General features: G+C 52.6%; 1 protein-coding gene across 1 annotated transcript in view; it reads left to right on the top strand.

Annotated features, from left to right (window-relative positions):
* Positions 1-27939, top strand: part of ZNF704 (zinc finger protein 704) — a 115967-nt gene that overhangs the window by 71988 nt on the left and 16040 nt on the right. The window contains exons 3-4 of the mRNA XM_039841936.1: positions 19117-19220; positions 23626-23855. Coding sequence (XP_039697870.1) covers positions 19117-19220; positions 23626-23855 — 334 coding nt within the window. The remainder of the gene's footprint in view (positions 1-19116; positions 19221-23625; positions 23856-27939) is intronic.

Below are 27939 nucleotides of genomic sequence, written 5' to 3'. Positions count from 1 at the left end.
CTGAGATGGAACATTCTCGGCTATCATGGGACGTTCATGTAGGAGGTTCCTGTGGCTACAGCGCTGAGACCGCTTCATACACGAGCCCTGACCGTTCGTGTGGTGCTTTAGGATTTCCTACGTACAGACAGTCACACCGAGGCAGTTCGGAAGTTCTCGCATAATCGGCACGCCTGTGGCCCTGAAACGGAGAACATGGGGGAGAGAGGAAGGAAAGAGCAGAGGTGGGCATGGGACGCGGAGACGCAAATCTCCTTCATACTTACATGCACACGGACGGGGGGCTCGTCCACCCGGACTCCGCCAGCCTGAGGCCGATGTGTGGGAGTCACATCTGAGTGATGGGGAGGCCGCAGGAATCGCCACGTGGGCACCCTGGGGTCTGGGAAAAGCCCGGGTTTTGGAGGCAGGCAGCCAGGCCGGAATTCAAATCCTGAACAGCTGGGCGACCTTGGACCCGGCAGCACCCTTAAAGCCCTTCACCTTGTCACGGTGTTGCTCTCAGGATGTGGGGAGACAAGCACGGGGGACACCGGACCGGTGACTGCACCCCGTCGCCAGTCTGCTCGTTTCTCATGGACGCAGTGACCCGCTTCTGCCCACTGGAACTGTGACCTGTTCCTCCCGGCGCTCAGCTCGGAACGCGTTTTCTCAAAACAGCGACAAACAAACCTCTTTTCCGTTAAATCACCATGAACGCGTCCAAGTCCTTGGTGAAAGGAAGAAAATGCCCCCCAAAGAAGGTTTGTGGAAGCGAGAAGCCCTTTGGAGTACGTGTCAAAGACGCCCCCCGACTCTGCTCCCTACGAGACGAGTGGCCGGTCCGTTGTCCTAGCTCCTTAAAGCTTCGCGATGCGTGGCCTCCGTCCCATTCTGAAAAGGGCGAGCCTGCCGCTGTCTGCCCAGCGGCTCCTAGTTATTCATATACTGACCAGTCGCTATCGTTGCTTTGATCTTTCCTGGAAGCTTGACGGGTTGTTTTGGGACCAGCATAAGGAGCAGACCATGGGGCTGGCCAAGCCATCACTCACTAATGGCCCCCTCCGTGGATGCTCAGCCTTCGGAAATTGTTCATTACCCAAGTAAAACCAACAGAAATGAGTAGAGCGCCCCCTCCGGGGGAGAAATGGACGAGGTCGCTCAAGAACTCAACGATGCATGTGGCTCCTGCCCACCAGGGGGCACAGACTGTGTACCCGGAGAGCTAAAACAGAAAACCGTACACAGAGTGTATCAGGTAGCTGTGTGCACAGCCACGCTGAGTGGCGGACCACTCCAAAGCCAACGGCTTGAAACAGCTGTCATACATCCCTGCTTGCTCGTGTGCAGGTCGGCCGGGGGCCAGCTGGTCTAGATGAGCTGGGACTGCCTTCGAACTGCCTTCAAGGTCGCTGCACGTGAGTCCCGCCCTCCTGGGGTCGCGAGCCAGCCAGAGCGCACGCTCACAGTGACGGCAGAAGTGCACGATGGGCAACCAGGACCCTTGGGTGCCCCGGAAGCCTCGACCCAGAACCGGCACCCCCTCACCTGGCTGAAGCGAGTCCCACGGCGCGCCCAGAAAGGGTAGGGGGAGAAGAGCCCTCTAGCTCTAGAGCAAGGACCGCTCTGCGGACGCACGGGGAAGGGCGCGCGGCAGCGCTGGGTACAAGGACGCCAGCCGCCACGTTCCAGTGCCATCGCCGCTCAAACCGGAGCGTGATGCAGGGAGCCGTTCGCTCTGACTGAGGACGGGCCTCGTTCGCTGGAGTTTGAGATAACCACACAGCGTGGGTAGAATGTCAGCAAGCCAGGCCGGGGAGTCGGGCACGCCCGGGAGAGGCGATTCGGTGGAGAAAATCTCAGGGAGCACCAACCGTGGAAGGAGGGGGAAGGTCTTCTGGGCTGGCCGACGCCCCACACCCGGGGGTCACCGGGAGGTGGACACAAAGACCAGGAGGCACCATCGGGCCGTTCTTAACCGTTTGGGTTCGTTTGAGAATTTGTCGGAAGCTCTGAGGCTTTATCCTAGAACAGCACCCAGGCTCACACAGTTACGTGCAAGTTCAACCCTGTACGTACGTGAGAGAGGGAGGGAGGCCATTCCAGATTGGAATCAGCGCGCAAGGGGCCTTGAACGTCATGCGGGGGCTCGGCCGTCATTCAGCATGTGATGTGGTGTCATCAGAGATTTTTGACTTGGAGGAGGGAAAAAAAAGCCACGCAGTCAGAGCACAGTTCGGCGAGGTCATTTAAGAGGGAGTTTCAAGGATGGATTCGAGACAGTGGCCGGCAGGAGAGGACAGATAAACTAGAGGTGGACAACAGACCAGCTAGCTGACTGGTCACAATCCCAGCAAGAGAACAGTAACTCGGGAAGAGGATATAAAAAAGAAGGCAATGGGCTGGAAAGAATCTGCAGAAATAGAATCAAAAGAAGCCAGAGTCTGAGCTGACGAAGAGGGAGGGGGAGGCGGAGGTTTCGTAAACATTATCGCTCAAATCTCGCGACGCCCTGAGAAGCAGGTATGACTGGTTCCACTTACAGCTGGGAAGGTCGATGACAGAGCACGTAGCAAAACAGACACTTTCAGCCAGTTTTGCGGGCCGCGGGGTCCCTGCCCCACGCCGCCCGCCTGCTGGCGAACAAGCTCGGTGAGTTCAGCTGTGCTTCCCCGTGTGTCCTGGATGCTCGGCCCAAACTTGGGCATAGTGGGAACCAGTGAATAGTCACCCGAGAAATAAGTAAATGGATAAACGCAGCTTTGTGCGTGAAGGGTGTTGTGACGAGGGTTTCTTCTCGGGGATGAGGAACAGCCCTGCTGTTCTGCGAGAATCTGGGGGTGACGGGTGGACCCTCGTTAGACCGAAGACATTTCCCACATAGTTTTTTCTTCTTAAACTTCTCCCTGCCAAGGAGGCTTTTGCATTAGCTAATAGCATTCGGAGAGGCTTTAACTCCTGGAGTTATTTAAAGGGTGCGGATGCCTTTGCCACTTAAAAATGGAAGTGGGAAAATGGGTAAGCCGTGTTGTAATTGGCCTTTCTTAGTTTTCCCTGAGGCGGATAAACCGAACCAGCAGAGGAAGCTGACAGCAAATGACTGCAGATGGCGCTTCGTGCCGACCCGGCACTGGGCAGCGTCCCTGACGACACGTGCCTTCCACGGAGGAGCACACGGGAAGCCCGTCCGCAGATAAGACTGAAGAAGCTGTAGGCCCAGTCTGCATGGGCTCCCGAGTTCTCGTTTGCAGATTTTAGGAACAGACGTGCCGTCTTAAGGATACAGAACAGAGACCGGTGCCCAAAATGCAACTGTTTTGCTTGAAATTGCTAAATTACGAACAAAAACGGTTTAAAGGACTCGAAAGACATCGGTGGACGTTTTCTGGACATGCAGGTGGACATCTGTCCAGCGGCCCTCCTGTGGACCAGGTCCTGACGTAATACGTTGCCGTGAGCAACCGAGATCAGTTCCGCTGTCTGAGAAAGGTGTCTTCTTGAACACTTTGGCTCCAGGTGGGGCTCCGGAGAGATGTCTCACGGATAGAGGTCTCAGACACAGATTTGCCTGGGAGCTGTCGAGTTCCTCTTCGGTGATCTGATTTCCTTCGACCCTGTCACGAGAATGAAGCGTTTTAAAAGGCAGACGGAGCAAGAGGATGCGGATTCCGTTAACTGCTGGAGAGAATCCTGGTCTCTTGACCCATCAGCACCACGGCCTTTGAAGTCAAACTCCCACAGTGCCAACATGTCATGTGACTTGCTTTAATGCTCCTACCTCTGGTGTTTAGAAAGAAGGATGAAAGACATTAAATGATACCGAGAGAGACCCTGTGAAGGCATGAATAGAGGTCCCCAGGCTCTTGGGGCTCCTCACCTGTGAACCTTGCATTCTGAACTCAGACCATTCAGTAGAGCCTCCTGGGAAGTTCTGAACACATCAGGGCCTCGGGCCCGTCCCAGAGATTCTGATTTCATCAGTCTGGGATGAAGCTGGGCATCCACATTATTTTTAAAAGTTCTCCAAGGGAGTCTAATGTGTAGGGAAGTTGGAAGAAGGCCCGACGAGGCCAATCTTTCGAGTGGGTCTCTGAACGGTGGGTGTGGAGTAGCCCTTGGCTTCTCCCCTGGGACTTGCTGCCCTGTGGCCGGCCCCCATGTCCTCCAAACAGAAGTCAGAAGCCGCAGCACGGGGAAGCATGCCACTGAGCCAAACGGCAGAGTCACCGCCGTAACTGAGTCGTTGCCCAGGATACTGTCCCAACTGCTGGGCCTCTGGAGGCCCTTCCGAACCTCTCATGAGAAAGAGAATAAAATGCTCACGTTGGGGAGAATGAAAATGTGCATCTCAGGCGGTCTTCCCGGAAACAAAGGACAGGACATTTTAATTCACATCTTGTGTGGGCTCAGTGCACTAACGGTGATCCTAGAAGTGCCTCCTGTGTTTCTGCCCATGAGAACAGGGCGGTGAATTATTCTTAGCAGTATTGTCTCATTCCCTGTCCCGTCTGAGAGCTGTCAGGACCTGAACGCAGAGTCTCCTCTGATGCCTGTGTTTTAATGAGTAATTTAATTTGATGAGTCAGAATTTTGATTTTTGCAGCCAAGACATGTGATCAGCATGCATTCATAATTCTTTTTCATCTTAGCAATCACTTGTTTCCATGGAGTCATTGAATTGATGAATATTAAATCTGACTTCTTGTGGGCATGGACGCAAAATGGCAGAAAGTACAGATCGGTGGCAAAAGAGAGAGTTTGTGCTGAACAGAATGTCTGCACTGCACTGTCACAGCCCGGGACCTGTCAGCGTCCGGCCACCACCCCCTTTCTGCGGCCTGTCATGGGACCTGTGCGTCACCCACCACTGCCCTCACGAGATGACTTATCAGTCAAATGGAAACCAGGGGCTGCTGAGAGAAACTCAACTGGGAGTCCTTTTTTCTCAAGGAAAACAGCCGATATAAATGTGGGAAAGCAGGAAGAACAGATCAAAGGCCGGCCGGAGGCGATCGTTAGCAGCTTCCAGGAACCTCGGGAACGGCATTGTCTAGCGGTGCCCAAAGCTTCCAGGTGGTCAGAAAGCCTCCTCGAGTCGGCGGTTCGCTGATCAAGGAGGAATTCAAAATACCGAATTAAACAAAAGAAAACAAAAACCAGGAAGTCTGAGAGTCGGATGAACTTTAAAAGTCTCAGCGACGAGAGAACCTCAGAAGAGGCCAAGGTTTTGAGTCGTGCAGACGTTTTCCTGGATTCGTTCCACAAGTATGGGTTGGGCGCGTCCGTCACTATTTTGGGCTCTGCGGATAAGGCTGCTTTTCGTCCGCATCCATAGACTCTCATCTCAGAGGTGACCGAGGTCCGGAGCAAGGTGTTCCCTCTGGTACATTTTGTTTTCCTTAGCTCCAGGAGGACTTTCTCCTTTTGTTACTGTCCTTTGACCCCGCAAACTTCCTGCAGGGTGACGATTTTCACAGAGAGGAAGGGCGTGCACCTACGTTGTGCCGTGACTGCTGGTGAAACATTTGGACCACACCACAGAGGGCTGTATTATTTATCCAGGAAAATGTGGCAGCGGTGTTCCAGGCCCTCTCTAGTGTAACAGGTCGAGAGGTCACATTAGGATGGCAGGATTCCCTGCGGTGTACCCCCATGAGCTGTACCAAAGAGGCGCTCTTCCTAAGGACAGCATCCACCACACAGAGGGTACCCCTCGAAGTGCATTCCTCGCCGACGTGGATCTTAAGCAATGACATTCAGACATACGATGGTAGCGAAGGCCCGATTGGTGCTAAAAGCAATTACAGATTAACGGAATCCCCCTAAAGGACCTGTGACTGAAGAAGCTCACCATTTGGAGTTGTCTAGCTTATTAGTTTACTTCCGTATTATCTGTCTTCTCTGTGCCTCCTCTGTGAGACCAGGCACATTGTCCTAGTCACCGATGCTGCTACCAGTGGCCTGACCTGAAGCCTATTAACCGTGCCATGACCGATCTGAATAACTGAAGATATAGGTGATGGGCGGGGCATCGGACTCCACCTCCCAAAGCTCCCAACGTAATGCAATGACCAGCTGAGCTGAAGAGGTGACATGTAAGAGCAGTGAAACCGAAGTCTATATCTGGGCCCCAATTTCCATCTCACAAGGGCAGGGTGGGGGACATTTGGCTTCACGCCAACACCTATGACACACTTAGAGGATTTAGTGGACAATAAACTCAGAATGAGTCAACAGTATGAAAAGCAAATGTTCAATGAGAGACTCAAGAAAACTCAAGGATTGTCTTTTTAACAAATAGTACTGAGACCATTGGAATGTTGACATACGAAAGGATAAAGTTAGACCCCTACCTCAATCATATAAAAAAATCAACTCAAAATGGATGAAAGACCAAAGTTTAAGAAGTAAAACTATAAAACTCTTAGAAGAAAACATAGCAGTAAAGGTCATGACCTTGGGTTAAGCAATGGTTTCTTAGACGTAACACCAAAGCACAAGTGACAAAAGGAAAAATCACTAGATTGGGCTCCATCAAAATTTAAAACTTCAGTGAAGCAGAACACGCAATCCAGAAAGTGAAAAGAGAGCCCGCAGAATGAAGAAAACATTTGCAAATCGTATATTTGATATTGGTCTAAGTATCCAAAATCTACGAAAACTCTTCCGATTCAATAAGAGAAAGACGATCCAACTTAAAAGGGCAAAGGACTTGAATACACATTTTTCCAAAGAAGATATACAAATGAAAAAGAAGCACAGATGTTCAAAATCGTTAGTCATCTGGGCGATGCAAATCAAAGTGATTTCACACCCAACATGGCGGCGATTATCAAAAAGATGGACAGTAGCAAGTGTTGGAGAAGTTGTAGAGGAATTGGAGCCTTCATATTATTCCTGGCAGAATCGCAAAATGGTGCAGCCCCTGTGGAAAACCATCTGGCAGATCCTCAAAAGGTTAAACGTAGGGTTCCAATATGATCCAGCAACTGCACTCCTAAGTGTATACCCAAGAGAATTGGCCACACAAAATCTTGTGTATGAATATTGACAGAAACATTACTCACACAGCCAACAAAAATGGAAACAAGAGAAAAGTTAATCAGCTGATGAATGGTTAAATAAAATGTGATGTATCCTTATAATGGAGTATTATTCAGCAATAGAGAAAGAAAGTTCTGATACAGGCTACAATGTGGATAAACCTTGAAAACATTCTGCTAAGTAAAAGAAGCCGGTCACAAAAGACCACACATCGTGTGAGCCCGTTTGTGTGGCATGTCCAGAGCAGACAGGAAGTAGACATCCAGAGACAGGAAGTAGATTGGTGGCTGCCAGCGGGTGGCGACAGGGTAGTGTTCTAGAAATGTTAGCGGCTGCATGACTCTGCAAACACACTAAGACCCAATGCATTGTATGCTTTAAAAGCATGAATTTGGGGGTATATAATTATATCTTAATAAAGCTGTTTTTTTTTTAAAAAAAAAGGAGTTTCCCAGAACAAGGCTTCCTTCACAGAGCACTGGCCATGCCCTGCCCAAAATGCTGATTCAATCCTGAGCATGGGACAGAAGCAAATCGGAGCTTATCTCACAGTGGACAAGCAGCTTGGATAATTAGGACATTTAGACTGTTTGGAGCAAAGCATTGAAGACATACGGGATGTTTAATCTGTTTTAAAAAGGAAAAGACTTGCAGGCAGGGAGCATTCTAGTCCTTCAAATGTGATCGTCACTCATGGGGACGAGGAGTCAGAAGTGCCATTCGTCGTCCTAGATCCCTGAACTATGTAAGGAAAAGGCTGCTGTTGCCTCGATTCGAAAGAGAACTTTCTAGACACCGAATCGTCTGAAAAAAGGAAGGGGCTCCCTCCGGGGCGGTGAGTCTCTCACCGTGAGAGCGAAGGGTCAGTGTGCAGGTGCTAAGGATGCAGGAGCAGTGGCTTCAGGTGACGGCTTGCCCCGGCTGACCCCGGGGTCGTTTTCCTAATAGTGGATTCTGTCATTTAATCCCAGGAAGCTCCTCTAGGTTGTAATCGATCACTCAGCTCTCATATAGCTGGAAGTTTGTGATCGTTTTTCCTGTAATGCATGTGCCACCTTCCACTTTCTCACACTAACATGTGCGAGTATTTTTGCCCACTTAATATACTCTTAAAACAGCTTCTGAAATCCATCCTTATCAGGCAGAGGTTGGACCGTCGGCAAATCCACACGCGTTTCTGCAGCCTCGTCCAGATCCCTTATAAACGGCCCCGAGAAGCAGCTTCACGGGAACTCTGCTGTGGACACGTCTCCATCCAGAGGCGTTTTTTCTCTCTGTCTGTACACTGGCTCTCTGTTCAGACAAGGCTCCCTCGATCCCATAATAACTCCAGTTTTGGAAAAAAAGTCCATAAGATGGAACTGAATTAAATGCGTCGAAAGATTGATGGGGTGGCACTTCCTGTCACACGAATCGGTTGGGGCTGTGTGTGGTCCAGCCCGCTAGTCGCCATGCCTGGGCATCGGTGGGGGGCACGGAGGGCCGTGAGCCGTCACCGTGGCTGCCCCCCCTTACCCAGGCTATTTCCTCGAACAATTATTACGGTGATCAGTCGTAACATGACCTTCCCGAAGTTGTGTTATTGCTGTGGGTTTGCCCAGCAGGACCACAGCCCACGGGAGCCGGAATAAAGGTCGGTCTTGGCCGCGTAGTGGAGTGGTCCTCCAACAGTTCTGGAGACAGGAAGTCCTCCTCTTTGAGGACCCAGCAGGCGGGGCTGGTGGTACCCGGCCACTCTGCCTGACGTGGGACTGTCCCTCTAAGGGGCAGGCTGCTCAGGACACTTGAGCTGAGACTCTGAGAACCACTCGAGGTTCTTCCTCCCCAGCCCTTCCTCACCTCCCTCCTCCCTGGCAGGCATCAGACTGCATGGGGCTGCGCTCTCCCTGCCTCCTCATGCTCCTAGCCCCTCCGTCCTTCACAGACGTCTTCCCCAATACGTCGCTTACAGAACTGATCATGCCCTGGTTACTGCTTCTCGGAGGACTCAGACTGACACAGCAGCTAGTACTACCTCTCCAAACTTCTGAAAGTTTTACCTGCCTGCAGATGAGAGCGGGTGCTTATTTCTGTCTGCGCTGGATGAATCTTCGGAGAGAGAGCATTCGAGTGAGAAAAGTAATGTTAACCGACTTAGAGATGTGTCAGACCGAAAAGGCTTTTTCCTCCATATTTTTATTATCATTTTTAAATGGCTTGTTTTCTCATCAAATTTCAAATAAGTCCCGATTCTGTAGTCCGTACGCTTTTTAATTCCTTATCATAAGTTTACGACTTCATTTCAACTATGTAGAAAGGCAAATTTATAAGCCTTCCTAATGATTCAAAAAAAATGGGGGTTGGGGGGAAGACGGAGGGGTAACCACTGAGCTGTCGACTAATCGAGGCCTATTTGCATCTGAAATATTTAGAACCCTATAATAGCACGGGATGGAAACGTATTGAGTGGTTAATTCCGCTACAGTTTCATCAATGTGCTATTACAGCAAACGCGCCCGTCAACTGCCGCCGCACTAGGGAGCCAACCGGAACGAGTGAAAGTTACCAGCGGAGGTGGGTGGCAGTTAACGTTCATGCCTGGTCACTCTCGTTTTTAGTGATACCTTTCACATTAAATATTAACTCCGGCGTCCTAGGCTTCTCAGCCAGCTCTATTGTTTCCAGAAGAAATGTGAAATAGTAGCCACCGTGCTCGGCTCTGCCTGGACCGTGGGCTCCCCTCGGCGTGAGCCTGAGCCTGAGCCTGAGCCTGGGCGTCAGTGACCTGTATTCACCCGCCTCTTCCTGCGGGAAACGGGATCTGCCCTGGGTGGCCGCCACCCAGCGGTGTGTCTGCCCTGCCGTCGTGCCCAGCAGTGACCTTTGCGTCGTGCGCCTGACCGTGTCGGTCTGTCCTGCCGCCCTCACCCGGCGCACACAGCTGAATGCGCGACTGTGCGCCTTCGACTGCTCAATCCGCAGATTCGATCTCACGGCGCCGAGGTTGCACCGCGGCCCACGAACGGAAAAACGACAGAATTACCACCGTCCGTGGAGAAGACACCGAGCGGACAGCTCGAATTCATCTGCCGTCCAGTCGCAGTGGTGCAGAGCGACAGACACACGTGCTGATGCAAATGAAAAATAACATGGACGACCGAGCCGGCGACGTCTGTGTCTGGCCCTCCAGGGGGCGGCCGAGAGGCTGCCACGCGTCCCAGATCTGGGCTTCCCGTGGCCTCACGGGGACCTGGACAAGTCGTGGGGCAAGGCATTCTGCCTAGAGCAGCACTTTGCACATAGTAGGTGACGGAGGGAAGCTTGCTTGAATTCTGTTAATAGGAGATTCTCTTCAATAAAAGCCGGCTCCAGAAATAAAAGCACACGCCTTAGGAAAGGGAACCATGATCGGGCTCATTGGTCTGAAACAATCAATTTAAAAAGGGGATGTATTCGTTCACTTCTAGCCCCCAAAACCGAAGAGAAACGGGTAAATAAGAGCCGATATCACTTGAACCATATGAAACTGCCACTTTTGTAGGTTCAAAAGGAGTGAGTATCGGCAATTTCATGTGGTTCATCCGAACAGTGTAAAACCAGCGTTGGCGTAGAGAATAGAATTTGGGTGAATGAGCTGAATTGACATTTAATCGTTCACAACATGTGAAGCACATTATGAGAATTCTATTTAAAGAAAATCCAGAGAGAATCCTTTAAGAGCAAAACACTTCTTTAATGTGAGTAATAAGCCTGTAATTTAATCCATTTGTTGGCAACTTGAACTTTCATATGCTACGTCCCCATTAATGTGAAATCACCCATGTATATAAAAGAAATGCTTTTCATTATAAGATCATTTTAAATGTGATACAGAAAAAATGTGTCATCTCAAACAAGTTTCGTGTCACAAATGTATCTCAATTACGGAAGATGGCAAGTGTGTCATTTAAAACGAAGTTGCACAGGTGATCGTGACACCAGCGTTAGTGTGTGCCACTGGAATGAGGCAGGCCTGGCCGACTGACCGGACACCCTTAGGAAGTCACCGAATGCTCCGTATTCGTAAACTGGGGTGATAATATCAGCCCTCGGTGGCAACTTAAATAACATACATAAAGTATCTGGCACTGGAAATGCTCAGTAAATATCAGCTATCATTAGAAAGAAGATACAGGTTTTGAGAAAAGATTACATTTTTTAAAGCCAAATCTGGAACTGACACAGCTTTCAAGAGGATTAATTCAGTCCACACCACAGAGCAGTTTTCCCCCGTCCTCAGAGCATGAGACAGTGGACGCGTCCATTCTGCCACGGGTGTAGCCAGAGTGACTGGAATCTGTAAGTAGCTCCCAGTCAGGTTAAGCATGAAATAACCCCAAATTTACAAATATAATAAAAGCCCCCAAAGCCCCCTCACCTGGGGCCTGAGTAAGCGACCCCCTGGACCCTGTCCATCACTCGTCCTCTGCCTGGCTGACTGGCCGCCCCGGGGGGGCAGGGCCTCACCCCCAGAGCAGGTACTGGGCACCTTTGCAAAACTCAGGCAGTGGTGGCTCCACACACTGCGGGACCCGACAGACGGGGGCCCCCCTCACTCCCAGGGCGCCCGGCAGGAGGCGATGTGAGTCCTCTGCATAAACGGTGAGGTAAATGGCTACCGCAGCCACCCCGGCCCACATTTGGGTCAGCTGCCAACATAACGTTACTATTTCAGAGAAAGGAAGCCACAGAAATAAATAAGACAGTCTTTTTTAACCTTATTTAAAAAAAAAAAAAAAACTAAAGACACCTCATTTTTATTTAACTAGCAAACCAGAAAACACTGGATTCGTTTTCTCCCAAGTGCCAGGAAATAACTATTATCACCGTAAACTGTAGCGAATGCTCTTTCCAGGATGGAGGCCTGAATGGATCTGAGGCTCCGAGCAGTGAGGCCAGCCGCCCACCTGGACACAGATGTAGCAAGAGAGGCGACCTTTTTACAGTTAACTGCCTGCGACGCTTGTCAGACGGACTGTGGCCTGCAGACTGCCATCCACCCGGGCCCCTCTGCCCTGCACACGTGGCAGGCCCTGCCCGACCAGCGTCCCCAGGAGACACGCACACGCTACACCCAGGTCCACACACTCACACAGAGATACACACAGAGATTCACACAGATATACTCGCAGAGAGACACGTACACACAGACACAAACACACACACCAACTCACGCAGGACGCAGACGCACACAGATGTATACTCAGATACAGACACACAGACAACCACTAACGCAGACACATGCACAGACACATAGAGAGACACGCAGGACACAAACTGGTACACGCACAAAGATACGCTCTCAGGTAACCAGACACACAGAGAGATACACACAGACCCACACAGGACATCAGCACACACACATGCACACAGACACACACACACACTCTCACAAGAATCGGACATATTCCTTCCAATTTTCCATCATCTGGTGCCTAAGTGACAGTCCCCGCAGGGCCCTGCCACACGCACGGAGGGCCCTGGGTTGGCAGAGAACCGCAGACGCTGAGTCTGGGAGCACGCTGGCTGCGCTCGGGAACGCCAAGCCTACAAAGCGCAGAGGCCGCCTGGGACGCTCACAACACTCCCCTGAGTGAAGCTCCACAGCCGCTCAGGTCAAGACGTCCCGCTGGTCATTCGGAATTGTGTTCAGGGGACTTGGACCTTATGATTTAATAGTGTTACTACGGCCATTCTAGAGTTCGCTGACGGGTCTGCGGGCCTTTGTGAATACAGAAGAATTATCACAGACACCGGAACGAAATCGCTTTCGCATAGACAGGCCAACATATTTCAGGGCCCTTAAAAAAAATGTCCCCATGACTGATTTATTGAATAACTCATAAATTAAAGAAATTTGACTACATCAGATTCAAAAGGTTTTGCCCGCATTGCCCATCTTGTTTTGTCTAATCATCCCCTGCTCGCACTTTCGGGGGTTTTTCCCATTATTTCACCTAAACACTTCAGTAGGTACAATTTAGATTTTTAAGCTGAAATAAGAATTTGGGTAAAGGATGATGTTAATAATAATTACTGTTTATTGAGTGTTTAGTATAGGCCAGGTATTTTATATACATCGTTTAATTTAATTCTTCCAAAACCCTCTGAGGTCGGTATTACTCTCATCCCTGTTTTATAAATGAGGACCGTGAAGCTTTGCGAAGCGGCGAGATTTGCCTCAACTCGCTCGGCTATAAACGGAGTTGCTGGGGATGAAACCGCACACAGTCCACCTGACCGCACTGGCTCTCAAGTTCGTCACTCTGCCGGACATTGTTGGGGCTGAGGGGACAGAAGGGACGAAGCTAGTGGGTGCTTTTAATACATCTCCTGGGTCCTAATTCTAGGCTAGGTGTAAATAAGGGCTATAATTTATGTGCCGAAACATCAGATGACTGTTAGGGGAAGAGGTGCTGATGGAAAGTCTGGCCGGTGCCCGAACTATGAAGGGGCAGAGAGCGAGGTGACCGCTCCGCTGAACCTCGAGCGACCAGGGTTTTCTGCCTGAGGGTGGAGAGGGACGGTCTCCTGGGGTGGGTGGGGAGGGTGAGTGACCCCAGTGGGAAGGAGGATGAGCCTAGGGGACAGCCCAGTGGATGGGGAAGGTGAGGATGTGTGAGGGGCTGTTTATGATGGAACGTGGGGTCCAGTGGGCTGAGAGACAAGGGCCAGGGGCGAGGTCAGTGGTGGGAGGGCCTCAGAGGAGAGAGCGAGTGAGAGAGCAGCAAGGGACAGGACCGAGCGCCATCTTTCCGGGCGAAGTGGACGGGACATCAACGCGCTTGCCTGGTTCCATGCTACCCGGCGTGCGGCCCCTGGGCCAGCGTGTCTGCACACGGTCAGCCGCCCACGGTGAGCCGGGCAGAGACACGGAGGACACAACAGTGTATTCGTTCTCATGGCAATGTGACGTTGCCACAATTCCCACCCACCGACTTCTCTTGTATTTTGCAAAAGTATCGACCCACGACGTTAGAAATTTCTGTGAAACGATCCTGCAGCACAGGAAGCTTCAGAAGCTCTGGCCTGTGTTGCCTCCTGTGTTACGATGTGTTCGCTCTCATTGCCCCATCTTGTTTGATCAAGGCCACTGGACACTTTATTGCAATAGTCAACTTCCCTAAATCTTCCCTGTTGTCTTCAAAGAAACAACAGATCAAAGGAATTTGGAGAGTTAACACTGGCCGCTTTTGCCACAAGATTTCTTTAGAACGGAAACAGAGTTTGGGGGATTAATCACATTTAGGAGTTAACTGAATCCCGTTTGCCAACTCTTGGTGAAAGCTTTCCCAGAATTCCAAGATCGGGCATGGTTACCGTGGCCTTCCCTGGAGAAGATATTCTATTTTCAGACTCTATTCCTGGTTTTAGGATTAGCACAAGTTTTAAAAGTAATCGAATTTGGTCTAGACAGCAGATTTCACTAGTTGCTAAGGAACAGGATTAGTGCTAATCTAAAGCATGTATCCTTCATTTTTATTTCCGTTTGTTACTACTTTAATTACAGATAAATGTCTTTTAGGGCTCTCGGGGGTGTAAAACATTTCTCTCTTAGCTAGTGGGTTAGCCAGGGTGACAGTACCCGTACGCACCCCCCAAGCAGACGGCATTCGGACAGAAAGTGCCTGGAAAGAAGAAAACGGCCTGAACAGTAGCTGGCCAGGCAGGCTCGGCCGCGGCCCAGAGCTGGGGCCAGACCAGCAGCCGTGGCCGTGAGTGCTGCCCTCGCTCCCGCCTCCCGACCCCCTCTCCAGTCACAGATGCTGTCACCTCGCACCCTGCTGCACGGTCGCCAGGCAGTCAGTTCTCCAGATAGAAGACTGGTTGTCAAACCCCAGAAATTCATTTTCCATCGGACATCCAGAGCGAGCTTTTTGAAAAGCTCTGAGAGCCTGGTCACACCAGCCTGACCTGCCCTCTCCCGGGCCACTCGGCTTGACACCTCGGTGCTTCCCAGGGCCTTGAAGACGGGAGTCAAACCCTCGCGGGGCAGTCACCTCTGCAAGCGCACGGACACCACGGGGGCCCTTCTGTCCCTTTGGAGGGTGGCCTTACAGGTGCTTGCACTGCCTGCCTGAAGCCCCTCCCTGCCCTCAGCTGGGCAACGCAGGTGCTCGGGTGCGGTGTCCCTTAGCTGGGCGTGCCCCCCAGGTCCTCATCAAAGCCACACTGCCCCTCTCAGCATTGGCAGCCTGGGGGCTTATTTGCGTGTGGTTGATTAAGGTCTGCTTCTCCAGCGCGTCTGCAGGGTGCCTGGGAGACTCTAGTTCCGTAAGCAGGGTGTCCCCGACCCCCGGCCCCGCACACCGCCGGCACTCCGGGAGCCAGGGCTAAAAGCAGGGTCCCTCAAGCGTGAAACCCCCCGCGTGCCAAGCCTCGGCTGCTGTGGACAGCCCCCAGGAGCCATGACGTCTCAGCCAAGGCACCACCGAGCCTGAGTAGGCCCACGGCCGCCACGTGCCAGACGCTGCCTGCCACAATGACGCCCGTGAAGTTGGACCAGTTGACGCTTTGTGAAAAATAACACCAAAAGCAAAGCAACAACTGGCGTGTGGGTGCGGGAGCCCAGAGTGATGGGAGGTGCCCCCCACCCCCTGGGGGGGGTGCGTTGGAGGGGTGATTCCGCTGACAGCGCGGGGTCCTGACTACGCACCAGGCTGTGCTGGTGTCTGCAAACGGTTTCTCCTTGAATCTTCTCAACAGACCTGTTTCTAGCCTCCTTTCACTGACGAAGAAACAGACTCCGAGCTGTCAAGTAGTTTGCCCAAGCTCACACAGCCAGCAGCGGCGCAGAGTCTGCACCCCCTCTTCTCCCAGAGACTCCCTTGGCGGGCAGCCTGGGAACTCTGCGTTCACAGACGTAGCACTGTCTGTTCATAGGGGAGCAGTTAGCAAGTCTAGTGCTTTGAGTTTGAATTAAGATCTAACCAAAAGTAGCTAACTAGGCCGCCTTTAGCTTCTTTTTGTCTTTCCATTTTGCATTTTGACCCGTTTCTGAGATACGGATTGATCGTCCGTCCGTCTCCCGGGTTTGTGAACGTTCAGTGGCTCGTCCTCCGTCTGCAGAGAAGAACGGGACAGACCGCCGAGGCTGGTGCCCGAGGCCCGGCGAACCGTCCCGGGGTCTGTCACCTCTCATCCCGCGCTGCGTCCTTCAGCGAGGACGCCCGGGCAGTGTGCAGGCCGAGGGCTTGAAATACGATCCTCCCACCTGAAAGTCCTGCCCATCCATCAAAGCCAGGTCGACCGGAGGGACAAATCGTCCACAGAATGACAATGAATGTGACTTATTTTTTAAATAGACTTAGCGACATCTGGGAGGAAAGGTTAATTGGGAAGGTCTCGGCCTTGTGTAAACACGTGATCGCTTTTCAGCGGTAGATTCAAATTCCATTTCACATTAGGAGAGAATGTTTAATATCACCTCAAGCGACTTTTTTTCTCGGCAGCTCTAACTGTACCAGGAGGCCTTTGGGCAGCTTTCTCAAAGTGCGACAAACTCTACTTCGTGTATCGTCTCTTCGTGTTTAATTATAAGGATTTGCATTTGTAACACCAATTAATCGGTAATTAGATAGCACTGTACCAAAAGAAATTAAGCAAAGATTAAAAACAGAAACAAAAACACAAGGCCGTACGATCCAGTAACATTTCATACGGCGTGATAAGCACGCTCTGAGAAACGCGGGTTAACGGAGCCGCGGGCAGGGCGGTCCTTTGCTCTTGGTCGCTGTCGTGTTGTGTGGTGGTGTCATCAGTGACCGCAGTGCCCAAGGGAAGCCTGAAGGCAATCCCAACACAAAACACTCCGATGATGCGGACGTTTGTCCCTCTTTCCACGCTGGCTGCTGGAATCTGCTGCATGACAGTAATTATATTGAAATGCAGTGGCGGACTTTGGCAGAAAGAAAAAAAAAACACCGCATATTTTATAATGATACATTCTCTGTTGATCTTCCTATTTTAAAAAGACACATCCATCATCTTTTGAGTTAATTGTCCATTAGACCTCTGAAACAAACTTTAGATGCGAAAAATCAGAAAAGCCACAAAGCAGATGGAGAAAGGAAAAATAAAAGTCCCCGAAACCAAGACGTGGAAGAGGAGAAGGCGTCCACGTAGGGGTCGGGGCGGAGGGCAGGGGACCTTCTCTCTGCAGTCGTGATGTTTTCCCGCCCCGAGCGCCAGGGCCTCTTACCTGAATTCTTACACCTCCTGTTAATAAGAGAAAAGGCGAAGCCTTGGCCGTTGGGAAGAGCAGTCTTGGGGGAGATGACAGAGTGGCCCCCTGCCGTGCCCCACCCTGGCACGGAGCGAGCCTGACAGCGAGGCCCCGCAGGGCGGCCAGCCGGAGGAGCCTCAGGGTCTACACAGCAGTCTACACAGCAAGCCCTGCTCCTCCGAGGCCCCCTAGTTACTCCGTTCCCCTGTGACGTGACTACGTGGGGCGACGACCACAACACTCCAAATGACGCGAAGGTGCTTAGAGCTGTCCCCGGGTGCTGTTGCAGGAGGCTTCATTTCCGTAGGGAACCGGCATCGCCTTGACTGCCAGGGTACAAGGTTCGGGCAAATTTTGGATGTTGTAAAATTCTGTAAAGTCTTCTAACGGTGTGCCAAACGACGGAGCGGCTTTTTCCCTGGTACGTGAGGTCGTCTTGAGAACTTCCGCGGAGCGAATTTCACTGTGTACTCTCAAGCTTGCGTTCTAGAAGCACGTTTAATTGCCAGTCTCTGAAGAAAAGGGATTTGTCTTTCAATGGGACGGTTTTCCAAGGAGTATGAGGTACTTTGAGAAGAACTATAGGAGGAAATTTCAAAAAGTCTCATCTTTTGGGACCTTGGATCGGAAGAGTAAGCTTTGCTTAGTAATTATAGCATCGTGGAGGTTGCTAGAGAGCCAGATTTAATAATTTTTATGACTTCATCGTGAAGTTAATTGAGCAGCACCCCCCAAATTTGGAAAAAAATTGATTTTTCTCCAGTTTAAGAATCTCTTTTCCCACTGAGTTGTGAAACAGTGCTCTTAAGTTTCTATCTCTACGATTCTGTTGCTTTTACAAATTACGCAGCACACCTGTTGGTGAGAGCCGCCTTGGTCAATGTGACGGTCTATTTGTCAATATGCTTATTAATCCTCTGTTGAGCTTCTCCCACGGTTCCCCAATCTGGAACGTCCATCTCTCGGGGGGAGGTGCAATTTATCTGATGTCCGCGTACTGCATACATTTTGTCTCTCTTTATTAACTCTGTTACTGAAACAAACTCAAACCCTTCTCTCCTGCCTGGCCTCCCGCTTCTATCCGCCTTCCCTACAATCCATCCTCCATATAGCAACTCAGGTGATTATTTTAAAAATACGAATCCTGTGACGTCACCAGGCCTGCTTATGTCCTTCCGGCGACTTCCTGTTCCACTTAGAATAACACTGGACGCCTCCCGTGGCCCTAGGACCCCACGTGACCAGCTCTGCACCCTTCCCCGCTTCTCACACTAATGGGGTCACTCTGCAAACATCCTGCCTCACTGCTGCTCCCTTGTCTGTACCCGCTGTCCCTTCTGCCTTCCCCGCCCCCTCACGGCCGCTTCTCTGCCCCCTTCACACATCACCTCAGCTGTCACCTCCTCAGAGAAGCCTTTCCTGACCACCTCAGTGCGGCCGCCCGTAGCCACTGTCGGGTTGGTCTGTTTACGCCCCGCATCGCACGCGTCACTGTCAGAAATCATTCCGTTCCTCGTTCGTTTCCTGATGACTGTGCTCGTCCCTACCAGCCCCGTCTGCTGCTCCCCACGTGCCACCACACCGCGAACAGCGTCTCGCACTCTCAGTGAACGCTCGTTAGATAGATGACCGACGAATGACTCGTCTCTCCCTTAGGCCACAGAGTTCTGACCGGATCACTTCACCCCGAACTTCGGCTTCATTATCGCTACAATACGACTAGCAAAACCTTGGGTCTTCAAAGGGGAAGAGTTCCAGGGGGAAACACGTGTGGTAGCACGTGACACGTGGCATGGCCACTGATCAGGGCGGGGCGAACCCAGTTAACGGTGTCCCTCCCTGTCTTCCAGGAAATCCTCAGAGGAACTGGACATGGACAAAGTGACAGCAGCAATGGTACTAACCAGCTTGTCCACCAGCCCTTTGGTTCGAAGCCCTCCTGTGCGGCCCAGTGGTAAGTCTGGGGTCTGGGGCCTGGGGCAGGGCCCCTGACACCGAGAGCACAGCTGCCTTTGAGGGGCCTCGTTCCTGCCCGACACGATGAAACATTAACCCTCAGCATGAGCAGGAAGCAGCGGGAAATGTGAACAAAATGGAGACCTCAGAGCCATCAGCTTTCTCCTCATATTTCCAGAGACCCCACTACACCTCATCCATCCATCCGTCCATCCATGCATCCATCTATGCATGCATGCATGCATCCATCTGTCTGCCCATCCATCGTCCGTCCATGCACGCATGCATCCATCCATCCTCCCTCCCATCCATCCATCCATCCATCCATCATCCATCCCATGCACATGAATTGAACCCCATCACCTTTCCAGAACACATCTTTGCAGTAATTATGCTCCTTTTTCCCCAGGTAAATGGAGATTGGTCTAATGAAGTTGTTTTCCCCGGCAATTATTTCTGATTGATTGGAGAAGTAGTTAGATCAAAGAACTCTGAAGATTAAGTGTTCTGAAAAAGCATTATCCCAGACTCCTCAATCGAATGGAATTATTTAGTTGATTCATTCACTCAGCATGTATTTATTAGGTGCTATGCTGGATGCTTTGAGTGCATCATTGAAAACTGTGTCCATTCTTCTAAGCAGAGTTGCATCTCTCTGAGGGAAAAAAAGACTGTCAAGCATAGCCGTATTAATGGCTAGCATTTCCTGAGCACTTGCTATGTGCAAAGTGCTTGGCTTGCTTTATCTCGTGTAATTCTCACAGCTCTATGAGATGTTATTGCCACTATTTACAGATAAGTAAACTGAGGCACGTGGGGATTCATTGACTTGTAAATAGCAGAGCTGAAATTCTCTTCCATGGCTTTCTGATTTCAGAGCTGCCGTCTTAGTTATGGCATAGCGTGGACTCATAGAAATCATTATGATAAATGAGGAGGGCAGTAAGACATGACGTTGGAGGCCCTGGCAGGTGATCTATCACGAGGGGTCATGTATGTCAAGCTAGGAGTTTAGACATTGTCCTGAGGCTACAGGACAGTTACTGAGTGATTTTGGCACTAGGAAGTTACAGTTGGGTTTATAGGCAGAACCAAAAAAAGAAACAACCAAAACAAAACCAAACCACGTGGGTGTCCTGCGCCTTGGTGGTCAGAGGGGAATGACTAAGACATAACTGAGAAATGCGAGGAAGGTGGAAGCAGCAGGACTGGGCGATGGACGGAGAGGGTGACGCGGAGGGTGTGACCCGGGTGACCGCCGAGCAGTTGGTTGCTTCGGCAAGGAGGCCCTTTCCCTGAGACGGGGAACAAAGGCAGAAGGACATATTCGCTGGCGAATGTCTGGAGCAAGAGGTGCAGTCGCTGAAGAAGACAGGGGTCCAGGCGGAAGCAGGACTGGTAGGCAGCGCCTGAGGTTCACGCCAGGGACACGGTGTGGCAGAGACGGGGGCGCCGCGGGGGAGAGAGGGCTGGGCTGCTGATGCAGAATCGGAAGGCGACATGTCGAAGCCGTGAGAGCAGGTGCGATCAGCCCGAGAGAATCGTGGAGAGGCAGAGGGTGGAGAGAAGGGGGCCGAGCGGGGAGGGGCTGCGGCTCTCGCCACCACGCGAGGGCTCCGCAGCGGGGAGACAACCCAGGCAGAGCCTGCCAGCTGACCGGAGGCATAGCGGAGAGCTAGGGCAGAGTGGTGGCGTGGACGCCAAGGGCAAAGCGTGTTTTAAAGGGAGCCGTCGGATGCTTCAGAAGCTCAGGCATGGGACAGACCGGATTCCGCATCAAGAGGAAGGTCACCACCGGAGCTCGGGCAGGACCGCCGTGGGCAGGCGCCAGAGTGCAGTTCGCTGACATGTCATGCGCTGAGACCACTCACCGGCAAGGGAGAACCTCCTCTCGAAAGCCAGCCTGGGCAGTTACGAGACCGAGCTGTGCTTCCCACAGTTTGGTCGTAAGCGTGAGGGGTTCAATGTGTTGCATTCAGTGAGTCCTCCCCAAAACGTGCTCCACTCGGCTGTCAGGGAGGAGAAGGATCGCGAGGCTGGGGACTCGGCTCAGTACGGCCAGTTCCTAGCGCCACCATCACGATCACCGCAGGCAGGTGATGGCGCCTCGATGCGGGGTGGACAAGGCGCTCTCGAGATGGGCCTGGCCATGCCTGTGGAACGAACGGACCCCTTTCCTGGGGACCTCTTTAGCAGGCACCCCTATTTACCTTTCTCGGTATGGCAATACCACTCAAGGAAGATAGCTGTACAAGCAAAACCGAAAGCACCCCAAAACCAATCCTAGAAACAAGGAACCGCAGAATTTCATGGAATCCTCAGAGGAGAAAGAAGATATTTTAATGCAATTATGCTTTTTACCGTGGCATTCTTCTTTAGTCGAGAATGTTTTTAAAGCTCCTTTCTCTTGAAAGGTTAGAACCAAAATAAACCTTTTGCTTCTTCAATGCAAACGGTCGTTATAAAGAGAGTAATTTAGTGTTCATTATGATTTAAAAAATAACTACCCAACTAGTAATCCCAAATTGTCTGATACCTCATTAAGTTTGAAAGGAAGCAAATTCTTAAGAAGGAAAAGAAGTTTATGATAATAAAGGCTTTTTTTTTTTTTTAGAAATTTTTGGAAACTGTCCTGACCCTTTTCTGTGCCAGCTTTGTCAGGCTGGAGGTTGCAAATACAGTGAGCTTCTAGAGGTGCCTGTCTGCATTTTTGGCAAACACTCGTCTAAGTTAAAGAGACACTGCCCTCTAAAAACATCATGAATTGGTTCTGACCGTTTTCTGAAAAATTCATTTCTATATCACATCGTCCTTCTGATTAAATACTATCCCTTACAGGGACCGTCATTCCCAAGAAAGCAAATTAACTTCCGGCATTGACACGAAGCAGTGGAAACATAGTGTAATAACGGTCGCGTCTCAAAATAAACTCGGTTCCTCACACTTAACGTGATCGCACACCTTGTACCATGGACTTATTTTATTCCACAAGTGTGCGCGGCAGAATGTTCGCAAGCCTCCCGAGCCTGCCAAGGAGTTCGTCACTCCCGGTGATATTACCGAAGGCCGTACATCAGGCTGCTCTTGCGGTCATGCTCTGTGGAATGGGGTTTTCTTATTCATAATAGACGACCGGGGTCCAGTGAGCGCGTCCTTCGTGTGCACACCGCAGGGAGTGCGATGCTAATTTGGTTTCATCGAGGCCCCAAGGGCACGGTCCAGCAGAAATGGCCTCGCGATTCCGTGAGAGCCTCGCTGTCAGAAAATGGGTGCCTTCCCTCCACTGTTTCATCTGAAAACCTCCTTCCTCTAACCGATCTTTTTGTTTGACATAGTCAAGGAATATGCTGGAAATCTATAATGAGGCGATGGTTGTCAAGACCTTTGTCCACGAATGCTACTCTACTGTGGGTCTTCACTTCATTGCTCATTGTACAGATGTTAACAGCATTTTTTTAATGAGGCATTTTGGGATTCCCCCCCTCCTTGTACTTAGAATATAGTTTTAATATATTCAAAATGCACATAAATATGAAGGAGAAATTATCCCCAAAGAAAGTCGAATTTATACAAAAGCTAATTAAGAGTAGGCGTTTTGCAAGGTAAAGCAGATCTTCAGTGATTCAAAGAACCTCTCAGAGACATTCTAACTGGGCAAAGGTCTCTCTGTATTAGCCAGCATTTCATGTCTCCCCCACAAGTGGAAAGGCAAAATTCAACAGCAATCTCATCAGTAATCATTACCAATAAATTCTTCTCTGAGCTCAGCTTTGCTGGAGAGAGGAGGGTGCTCACGACACAGGGTCCACGGGCCAAGTGGTCGGCCGGGGTTTGGCACTGCCAGCCGAAGTACTAGTCAGGGCAGGTCACTCAACCCCCTCGTGCCTCGGGGTCCTCGTCTGTAAAGCGGGCGTGAGACGCTGTGAATGAGCTTCGTAAGATGACAAGCACCAAATGTCAGGTGCTAGTTTCTGTTGTCATAAGGTCAGTGGCGTCAGGTAACGCTCCAGAAATGATTGTTTCTCTTAGATCCTTAGATCTCAGACCACCTTTTTCTGTAAATGTATTCCAAAGGTCACGAACCTATGAGAAATTCCTCTTTGAAAGCGAAATTGGGGGCGGGAGAAGACCGCAGGGGATGCCCCTGTGACAAGGGTGGAGGCTCCCACCACCTCAGGGCTCCGGCCGGCGTGCACACCGCCCTCTGGGTCCGCACCATCTCCGCTGCCGGCCTGAGGACCCGGGACGCGGTGGAAGGGGCCCCGTGTCTGTAGCCCGCAGTGCGGCGCGGTTTGGGGTCCGGACGGCGCCCCGGCGGGTGGGGGCCCGGCGCGCAGGCCTTCCTGACGCTGTGTCTGTCCGTCTGTCCCTCTGTCCGTCTGTCCGTCTGGCCGGCCGCGCAGAGGGCCTCAGCGGCTCCTGGAAGGAGGGCGGCGCCGCGTCCGGCAGCTGCAGCAGCGGCGGCTACTGGAGCTGGAGCGCGCCCAGCGACCAGTCCAGCCCGTCCACGCCGTCGCCGCCGCTGTCCGCCGACAGCGCCAAGCCCTTCCGCAGCCCCGCGCCGGACGACGGCATCGACGAGGCCGAGGCCAGCAGCCTGCTCTTCGACGAGCCCATCCCCCGGAAGAGAAAGGTCAGCCCCCCAACCCTACGCGCGCGCGGACCCCGAAACCGGCGCGGGGTCGCGGCCAGGCTGCTGCAAGCGGCCCCCGAGGTGCGGTCCCGTCCCGTCCCCTCCCTCTGGCCCGGTCACCGCAGGAGGAAGCCCCCGCGCTTTCCAGCCAAAGTGGGCTTCGGGCTCCGTGCCGTGCTTAACTTGCTCTCTCCGCAGGACTTAATTTTCATCTCTAAGCTGAAGTTAAGATGCTTTTCTCTTCCATCAGCACATTGAAAGGGTATTTTGCATCTTATCTTTACGAAACGGGAGGTGACACATACGTGAAAGCTGACGTGGGAACACGTGGTACCGACGTGCCCCAAATTGCATGTTTACTGAGTTAGACGTGAAAGGATCTACTTAACCGCGTCGCTAGATGCGTGGCTCGTCCATTCATCCTCTCGGCCGCCCTGCACGGCCGTCTGTCCGCTCACCTTGGTAGGAGGAGGCTGAGGGCCCGGGCATGAGCAGGTTAAGTCGCCCTGCCGTGCACGGCAGGGAAAGGCCAGGGCCTGACGCCCACACTCCTCACGCTCTTCACGTGTGTTTGAGTGATCACGCGCACTCACAGCTTCCCAAACGCTTTTCTGTTTCGTGGAATTAGGCCCTCTGCTGCTGTATCTAGAAAACACTTTACTATTATTTTTTAAGTCTCCGTGTCAGTGCGACGCTGTGACTTCACATGTTAGAGTTTTAAGTCGACGTCGGTAGCTTCGTTACGAACGACTGTTCACAAACGAAATTCCAACGCCAAACCCGGAGGACTGCGGGGCGCCCTCCCCTCCCCCCGACTTAGGTCAAAGAGGAAAACAAACAGCTGGCGCTGGGCCTGCCTCGTCCCCGCCCCCCCATCTGTCCTAGCGGCGAGTGACAAGGAACAGGCACAGCGGGGTCCCCTGTCCTTCCCAGGGCAGTGCACGAGGATCGCTGCTTCACACCCCAGTCCACCGAGCAGGGGGGCTGGACGTGTTCGTTCCAGCCTCCTGTAGGTCCCAAGGGACGCTGGGTCTTTGCTCGACTAGTCGGAGAGAGAAGCAGGCACTTGAATCAGGGGAAGCCGCAGGCAAGACAGCCACGTGGGCCTGAAGGGTCATCCCGTTGCTCCGGGCTGCACAGGCTCGCTCTCCGGTCGTCAGAGTGTGTGGTCCTGGCCCCCATCCGACGTGGTCCGGCCTTGTGGCAAGGCCTCAGAGCACAGGGACCCCGTGCTTGTGAGGCGCCCTGCCGAAAGCAGGTTAATGAGCCGTAAATAGGACAGAATAGGGTGCATATCACGTCATCAGGGCAAGTGTTGCTTCCCGACGCTTTTGTTTCTGCTATATGCCCATGTGTGCTGTACAAAATGGGTCTCTTACCGTGGCTCGTGGCCGAAAGCGTGGAAGCCCCTGTTCTCAGTCATAAAGAGATAACGCGATTCGCGATCAATGAAAGGGCCTTGGTCAGAAATCGAAGAGCCGCAACCCAACCCCTTTCCCGCCCTGAGAACTTAAGAAAATCTTCACCTCTCTAATCATCAGCTTCTTCGTCTGTAACTCAGGCTGTTACCAAACTTTTGTCGGCACAACCATGAAGATTAAATGGGACCCTCAGTAGAACGGGCTCATGAGCCCTAAAACCCCAAGAACTGGCATGTAGCGACGTTGTAAGCAAAGGGAGAAGCAGCACCCCTGGACCTGACCGTGAAGCGCGATCCTGGCCGTCCTCCGCCCCTCCTCCAGCCGGCGCACGGACACCCCAGTCCCGCCTCTTCTGGGGTCCACCTGCCCCTTTCCGCAGAGGACTCACAAGCGAGAGGCACCGCCTCGACAGCCATCATCCCTTACTACTGCGGTGATAACAACGACGTTTATAGTTACGGTTTAGAAGACGCTTTCAAATGCAGCATTTCACAGGATCATCACGGAATTCCTCAGCCTAGTCACATGGCCGTTTTGCAGAAGAGGCTCTTCGAGGTTACGTGGATTGGCCACGATCGAGTCGCTTATAATGTGGCCGAGATAAGATCAGCTTCGCAAGAATTGCAAAGAGGAAACTCTTGAGGCAAATTAATTCAAAGAATCCACGTTTCCCTCTGCCCACGGAGAGAAAACAATCAGACGCAGCTACGGCCAACTCACAGGGCGGGGGGAGGGGGGCAGAGGGTCCAGAAGGAACGAGGGCAGAGAGAGGGCCTGCAGGCTGTCTGCGGGGGGCTGACTCCCGCTCCGACGACCTTCAACCAGGGTGGATGGGGATGCTCGAAGGAGAAATGAAGGGCTTCCTCCTGGCCCCGGAGGTCAGCAGCCAGCCATGTCCACCCGGGGCTAGCGGAAGCATTCCCCTGGGGTTTCAGATGGCCCAGCGGTCCTTCCCGGCTCGGAGAAGAGCAGGTGGTGTGAGCAGGACCTGGACTGCGGGAAGGGGGACGTGCCATTCCTGTCATGACCACAGGTGACACAGTGACCCCAGAGACGGCCACACGGGGAGTCTGGACAAAAACAAACCCTAGACTGCTAAGAGGTAACCGTCCATAACCGTCCACACCGGAAGACCCCCGGAGGATCAGGACGTACTGATAGTTATCACTGTGCTTTTTTCTGTGTCGGACCACGGAGTTGCCCCTTCTCGAGCAGCATGGCACAGTTCGGGGTGTGGAGTCAGCACCGCAGCTCCAGTGCTCACGGGACCTTCAGCGAGGCGCACGCCTCGGCCTCGGCGTCCGCGCCTGTGACGTGGGGCCGTGTCGCCCACCACTGGGCCGCAAGGACTCTGAGCGGGAGGCGCTGGCCGCTCACGCTCCACTTTCCTTTTTACCCATCTGACGATCTGACCGGATGGAAATTGGGGTGTGGGTGTTGGGGGGGCGCTCGCCTCCATCCTCCAGCCCAACCTCACGCTGACCATATCAGGACACTCCGCTACCTGGGGCCTGTTTCGGGCTAGCGGGAGGGGCCAGCCCACGGTCGGCGAAGGGCGAGGGCCGCAGTGACGATGGCACGAATCGGGGGTCGTAGGAGGGGCCCGCGTCCGGCTCCACGTGTCGGAACGTCGGCAGCAACGCAAGGGCAGCCGCCGAGTCCCAGCCCGCTTCACTCTCGCAGCCGTCTGGACCGGGAGCCACGGGCCCGTGGACGAGGGGCCCTCCAGGCAGAGGGACAGAGCGCCGAGCCGGCGGAGGGAGCGTCAGCAGCGGGGTTCGGCGGTGAACAGCGAACGATCGCCGGCCCCCCGCTGAGTTTTCGTCTTCCAGAACCGGAAGGCCGCAGCTCACTCTCAGTTGCGATGAGTGTCCGAAAAGGCGACCAGCCCCCGAAGCCTCACGCACACGCTGACCGCGCACCTACCCAGTAGTTCCGGGCAGAGCGTGCCCTCTGCGGGGACGCTGCTCCGGAAATCGGCCGTGCGTTAGGACTGCGGGGAGGGCCGTGCCCGGGGCACGCTGGATGGATGTCACGACAATGACACAGCATCGCCAGCCGGAGCAAGGGAGGGGATTGGCCTCAGAGGACCGGGGTAGAGAAAAGTGGGGTCTAGGCAGTTCAGTGACAGCATCTCAGAATATTCTGCCAGCCGGGCCATATACAGGATCGGGCATCGAAGCCAGAAGGACTTCAGAACTCGCCCGGCCCAGACCTGTCCAGTCAGAAGACCGCTCGTTCGTGTCTGGAAGTGGACACATGTCCCCAAAGATGAGAGGCACTTTAGACCCACTGACAGAAAACATATAATGACCAGGGATTCCAACTCATTGAAGAGGCTTTTGTTGTTCTCATAGAAGTCATTTAAAATCACCTTTTGGGGCGTATGATTTCCACACAATAAAATGAACCCATTTCAAGTGTAGTGTCTGGTGGGTTGATGACTCTCTACACGTGGATGACCGCCACCCCCTCCAGGCCAGCCCCCCGGTGCCTTCCCGCAGCCAGACGCCCACACCCCGACCAGCAACCACAGGGCCGACTTGTCACGACAGCTCAGCCTTGCGTGGTGTAGGATTTCGGCTACGCGCGACCCCACAGTGCACTTTCTGGTGTGCAGAATGCCAAGTGCCGGCGACACGAACTCTTCACTCGTGGCCGGT

Source organism: Pteropus medius, unplaced genomic scaffold, assembly GCF_902729225.1.
Source record: "Pteropus medius unplaced genomic scaffold, Ma_sr-lr_union100, whole genome shotgun sequence".
Taxonomy (NCBI): Eukaryota; Metazoa; Chordata; class Mammalia; order Chiroptera; family Pteropodidae; genus Pteropus; species Pteropus medius.
This window is presented reverse-complemented; position numbering and strand designations above follow the sequence as displayed.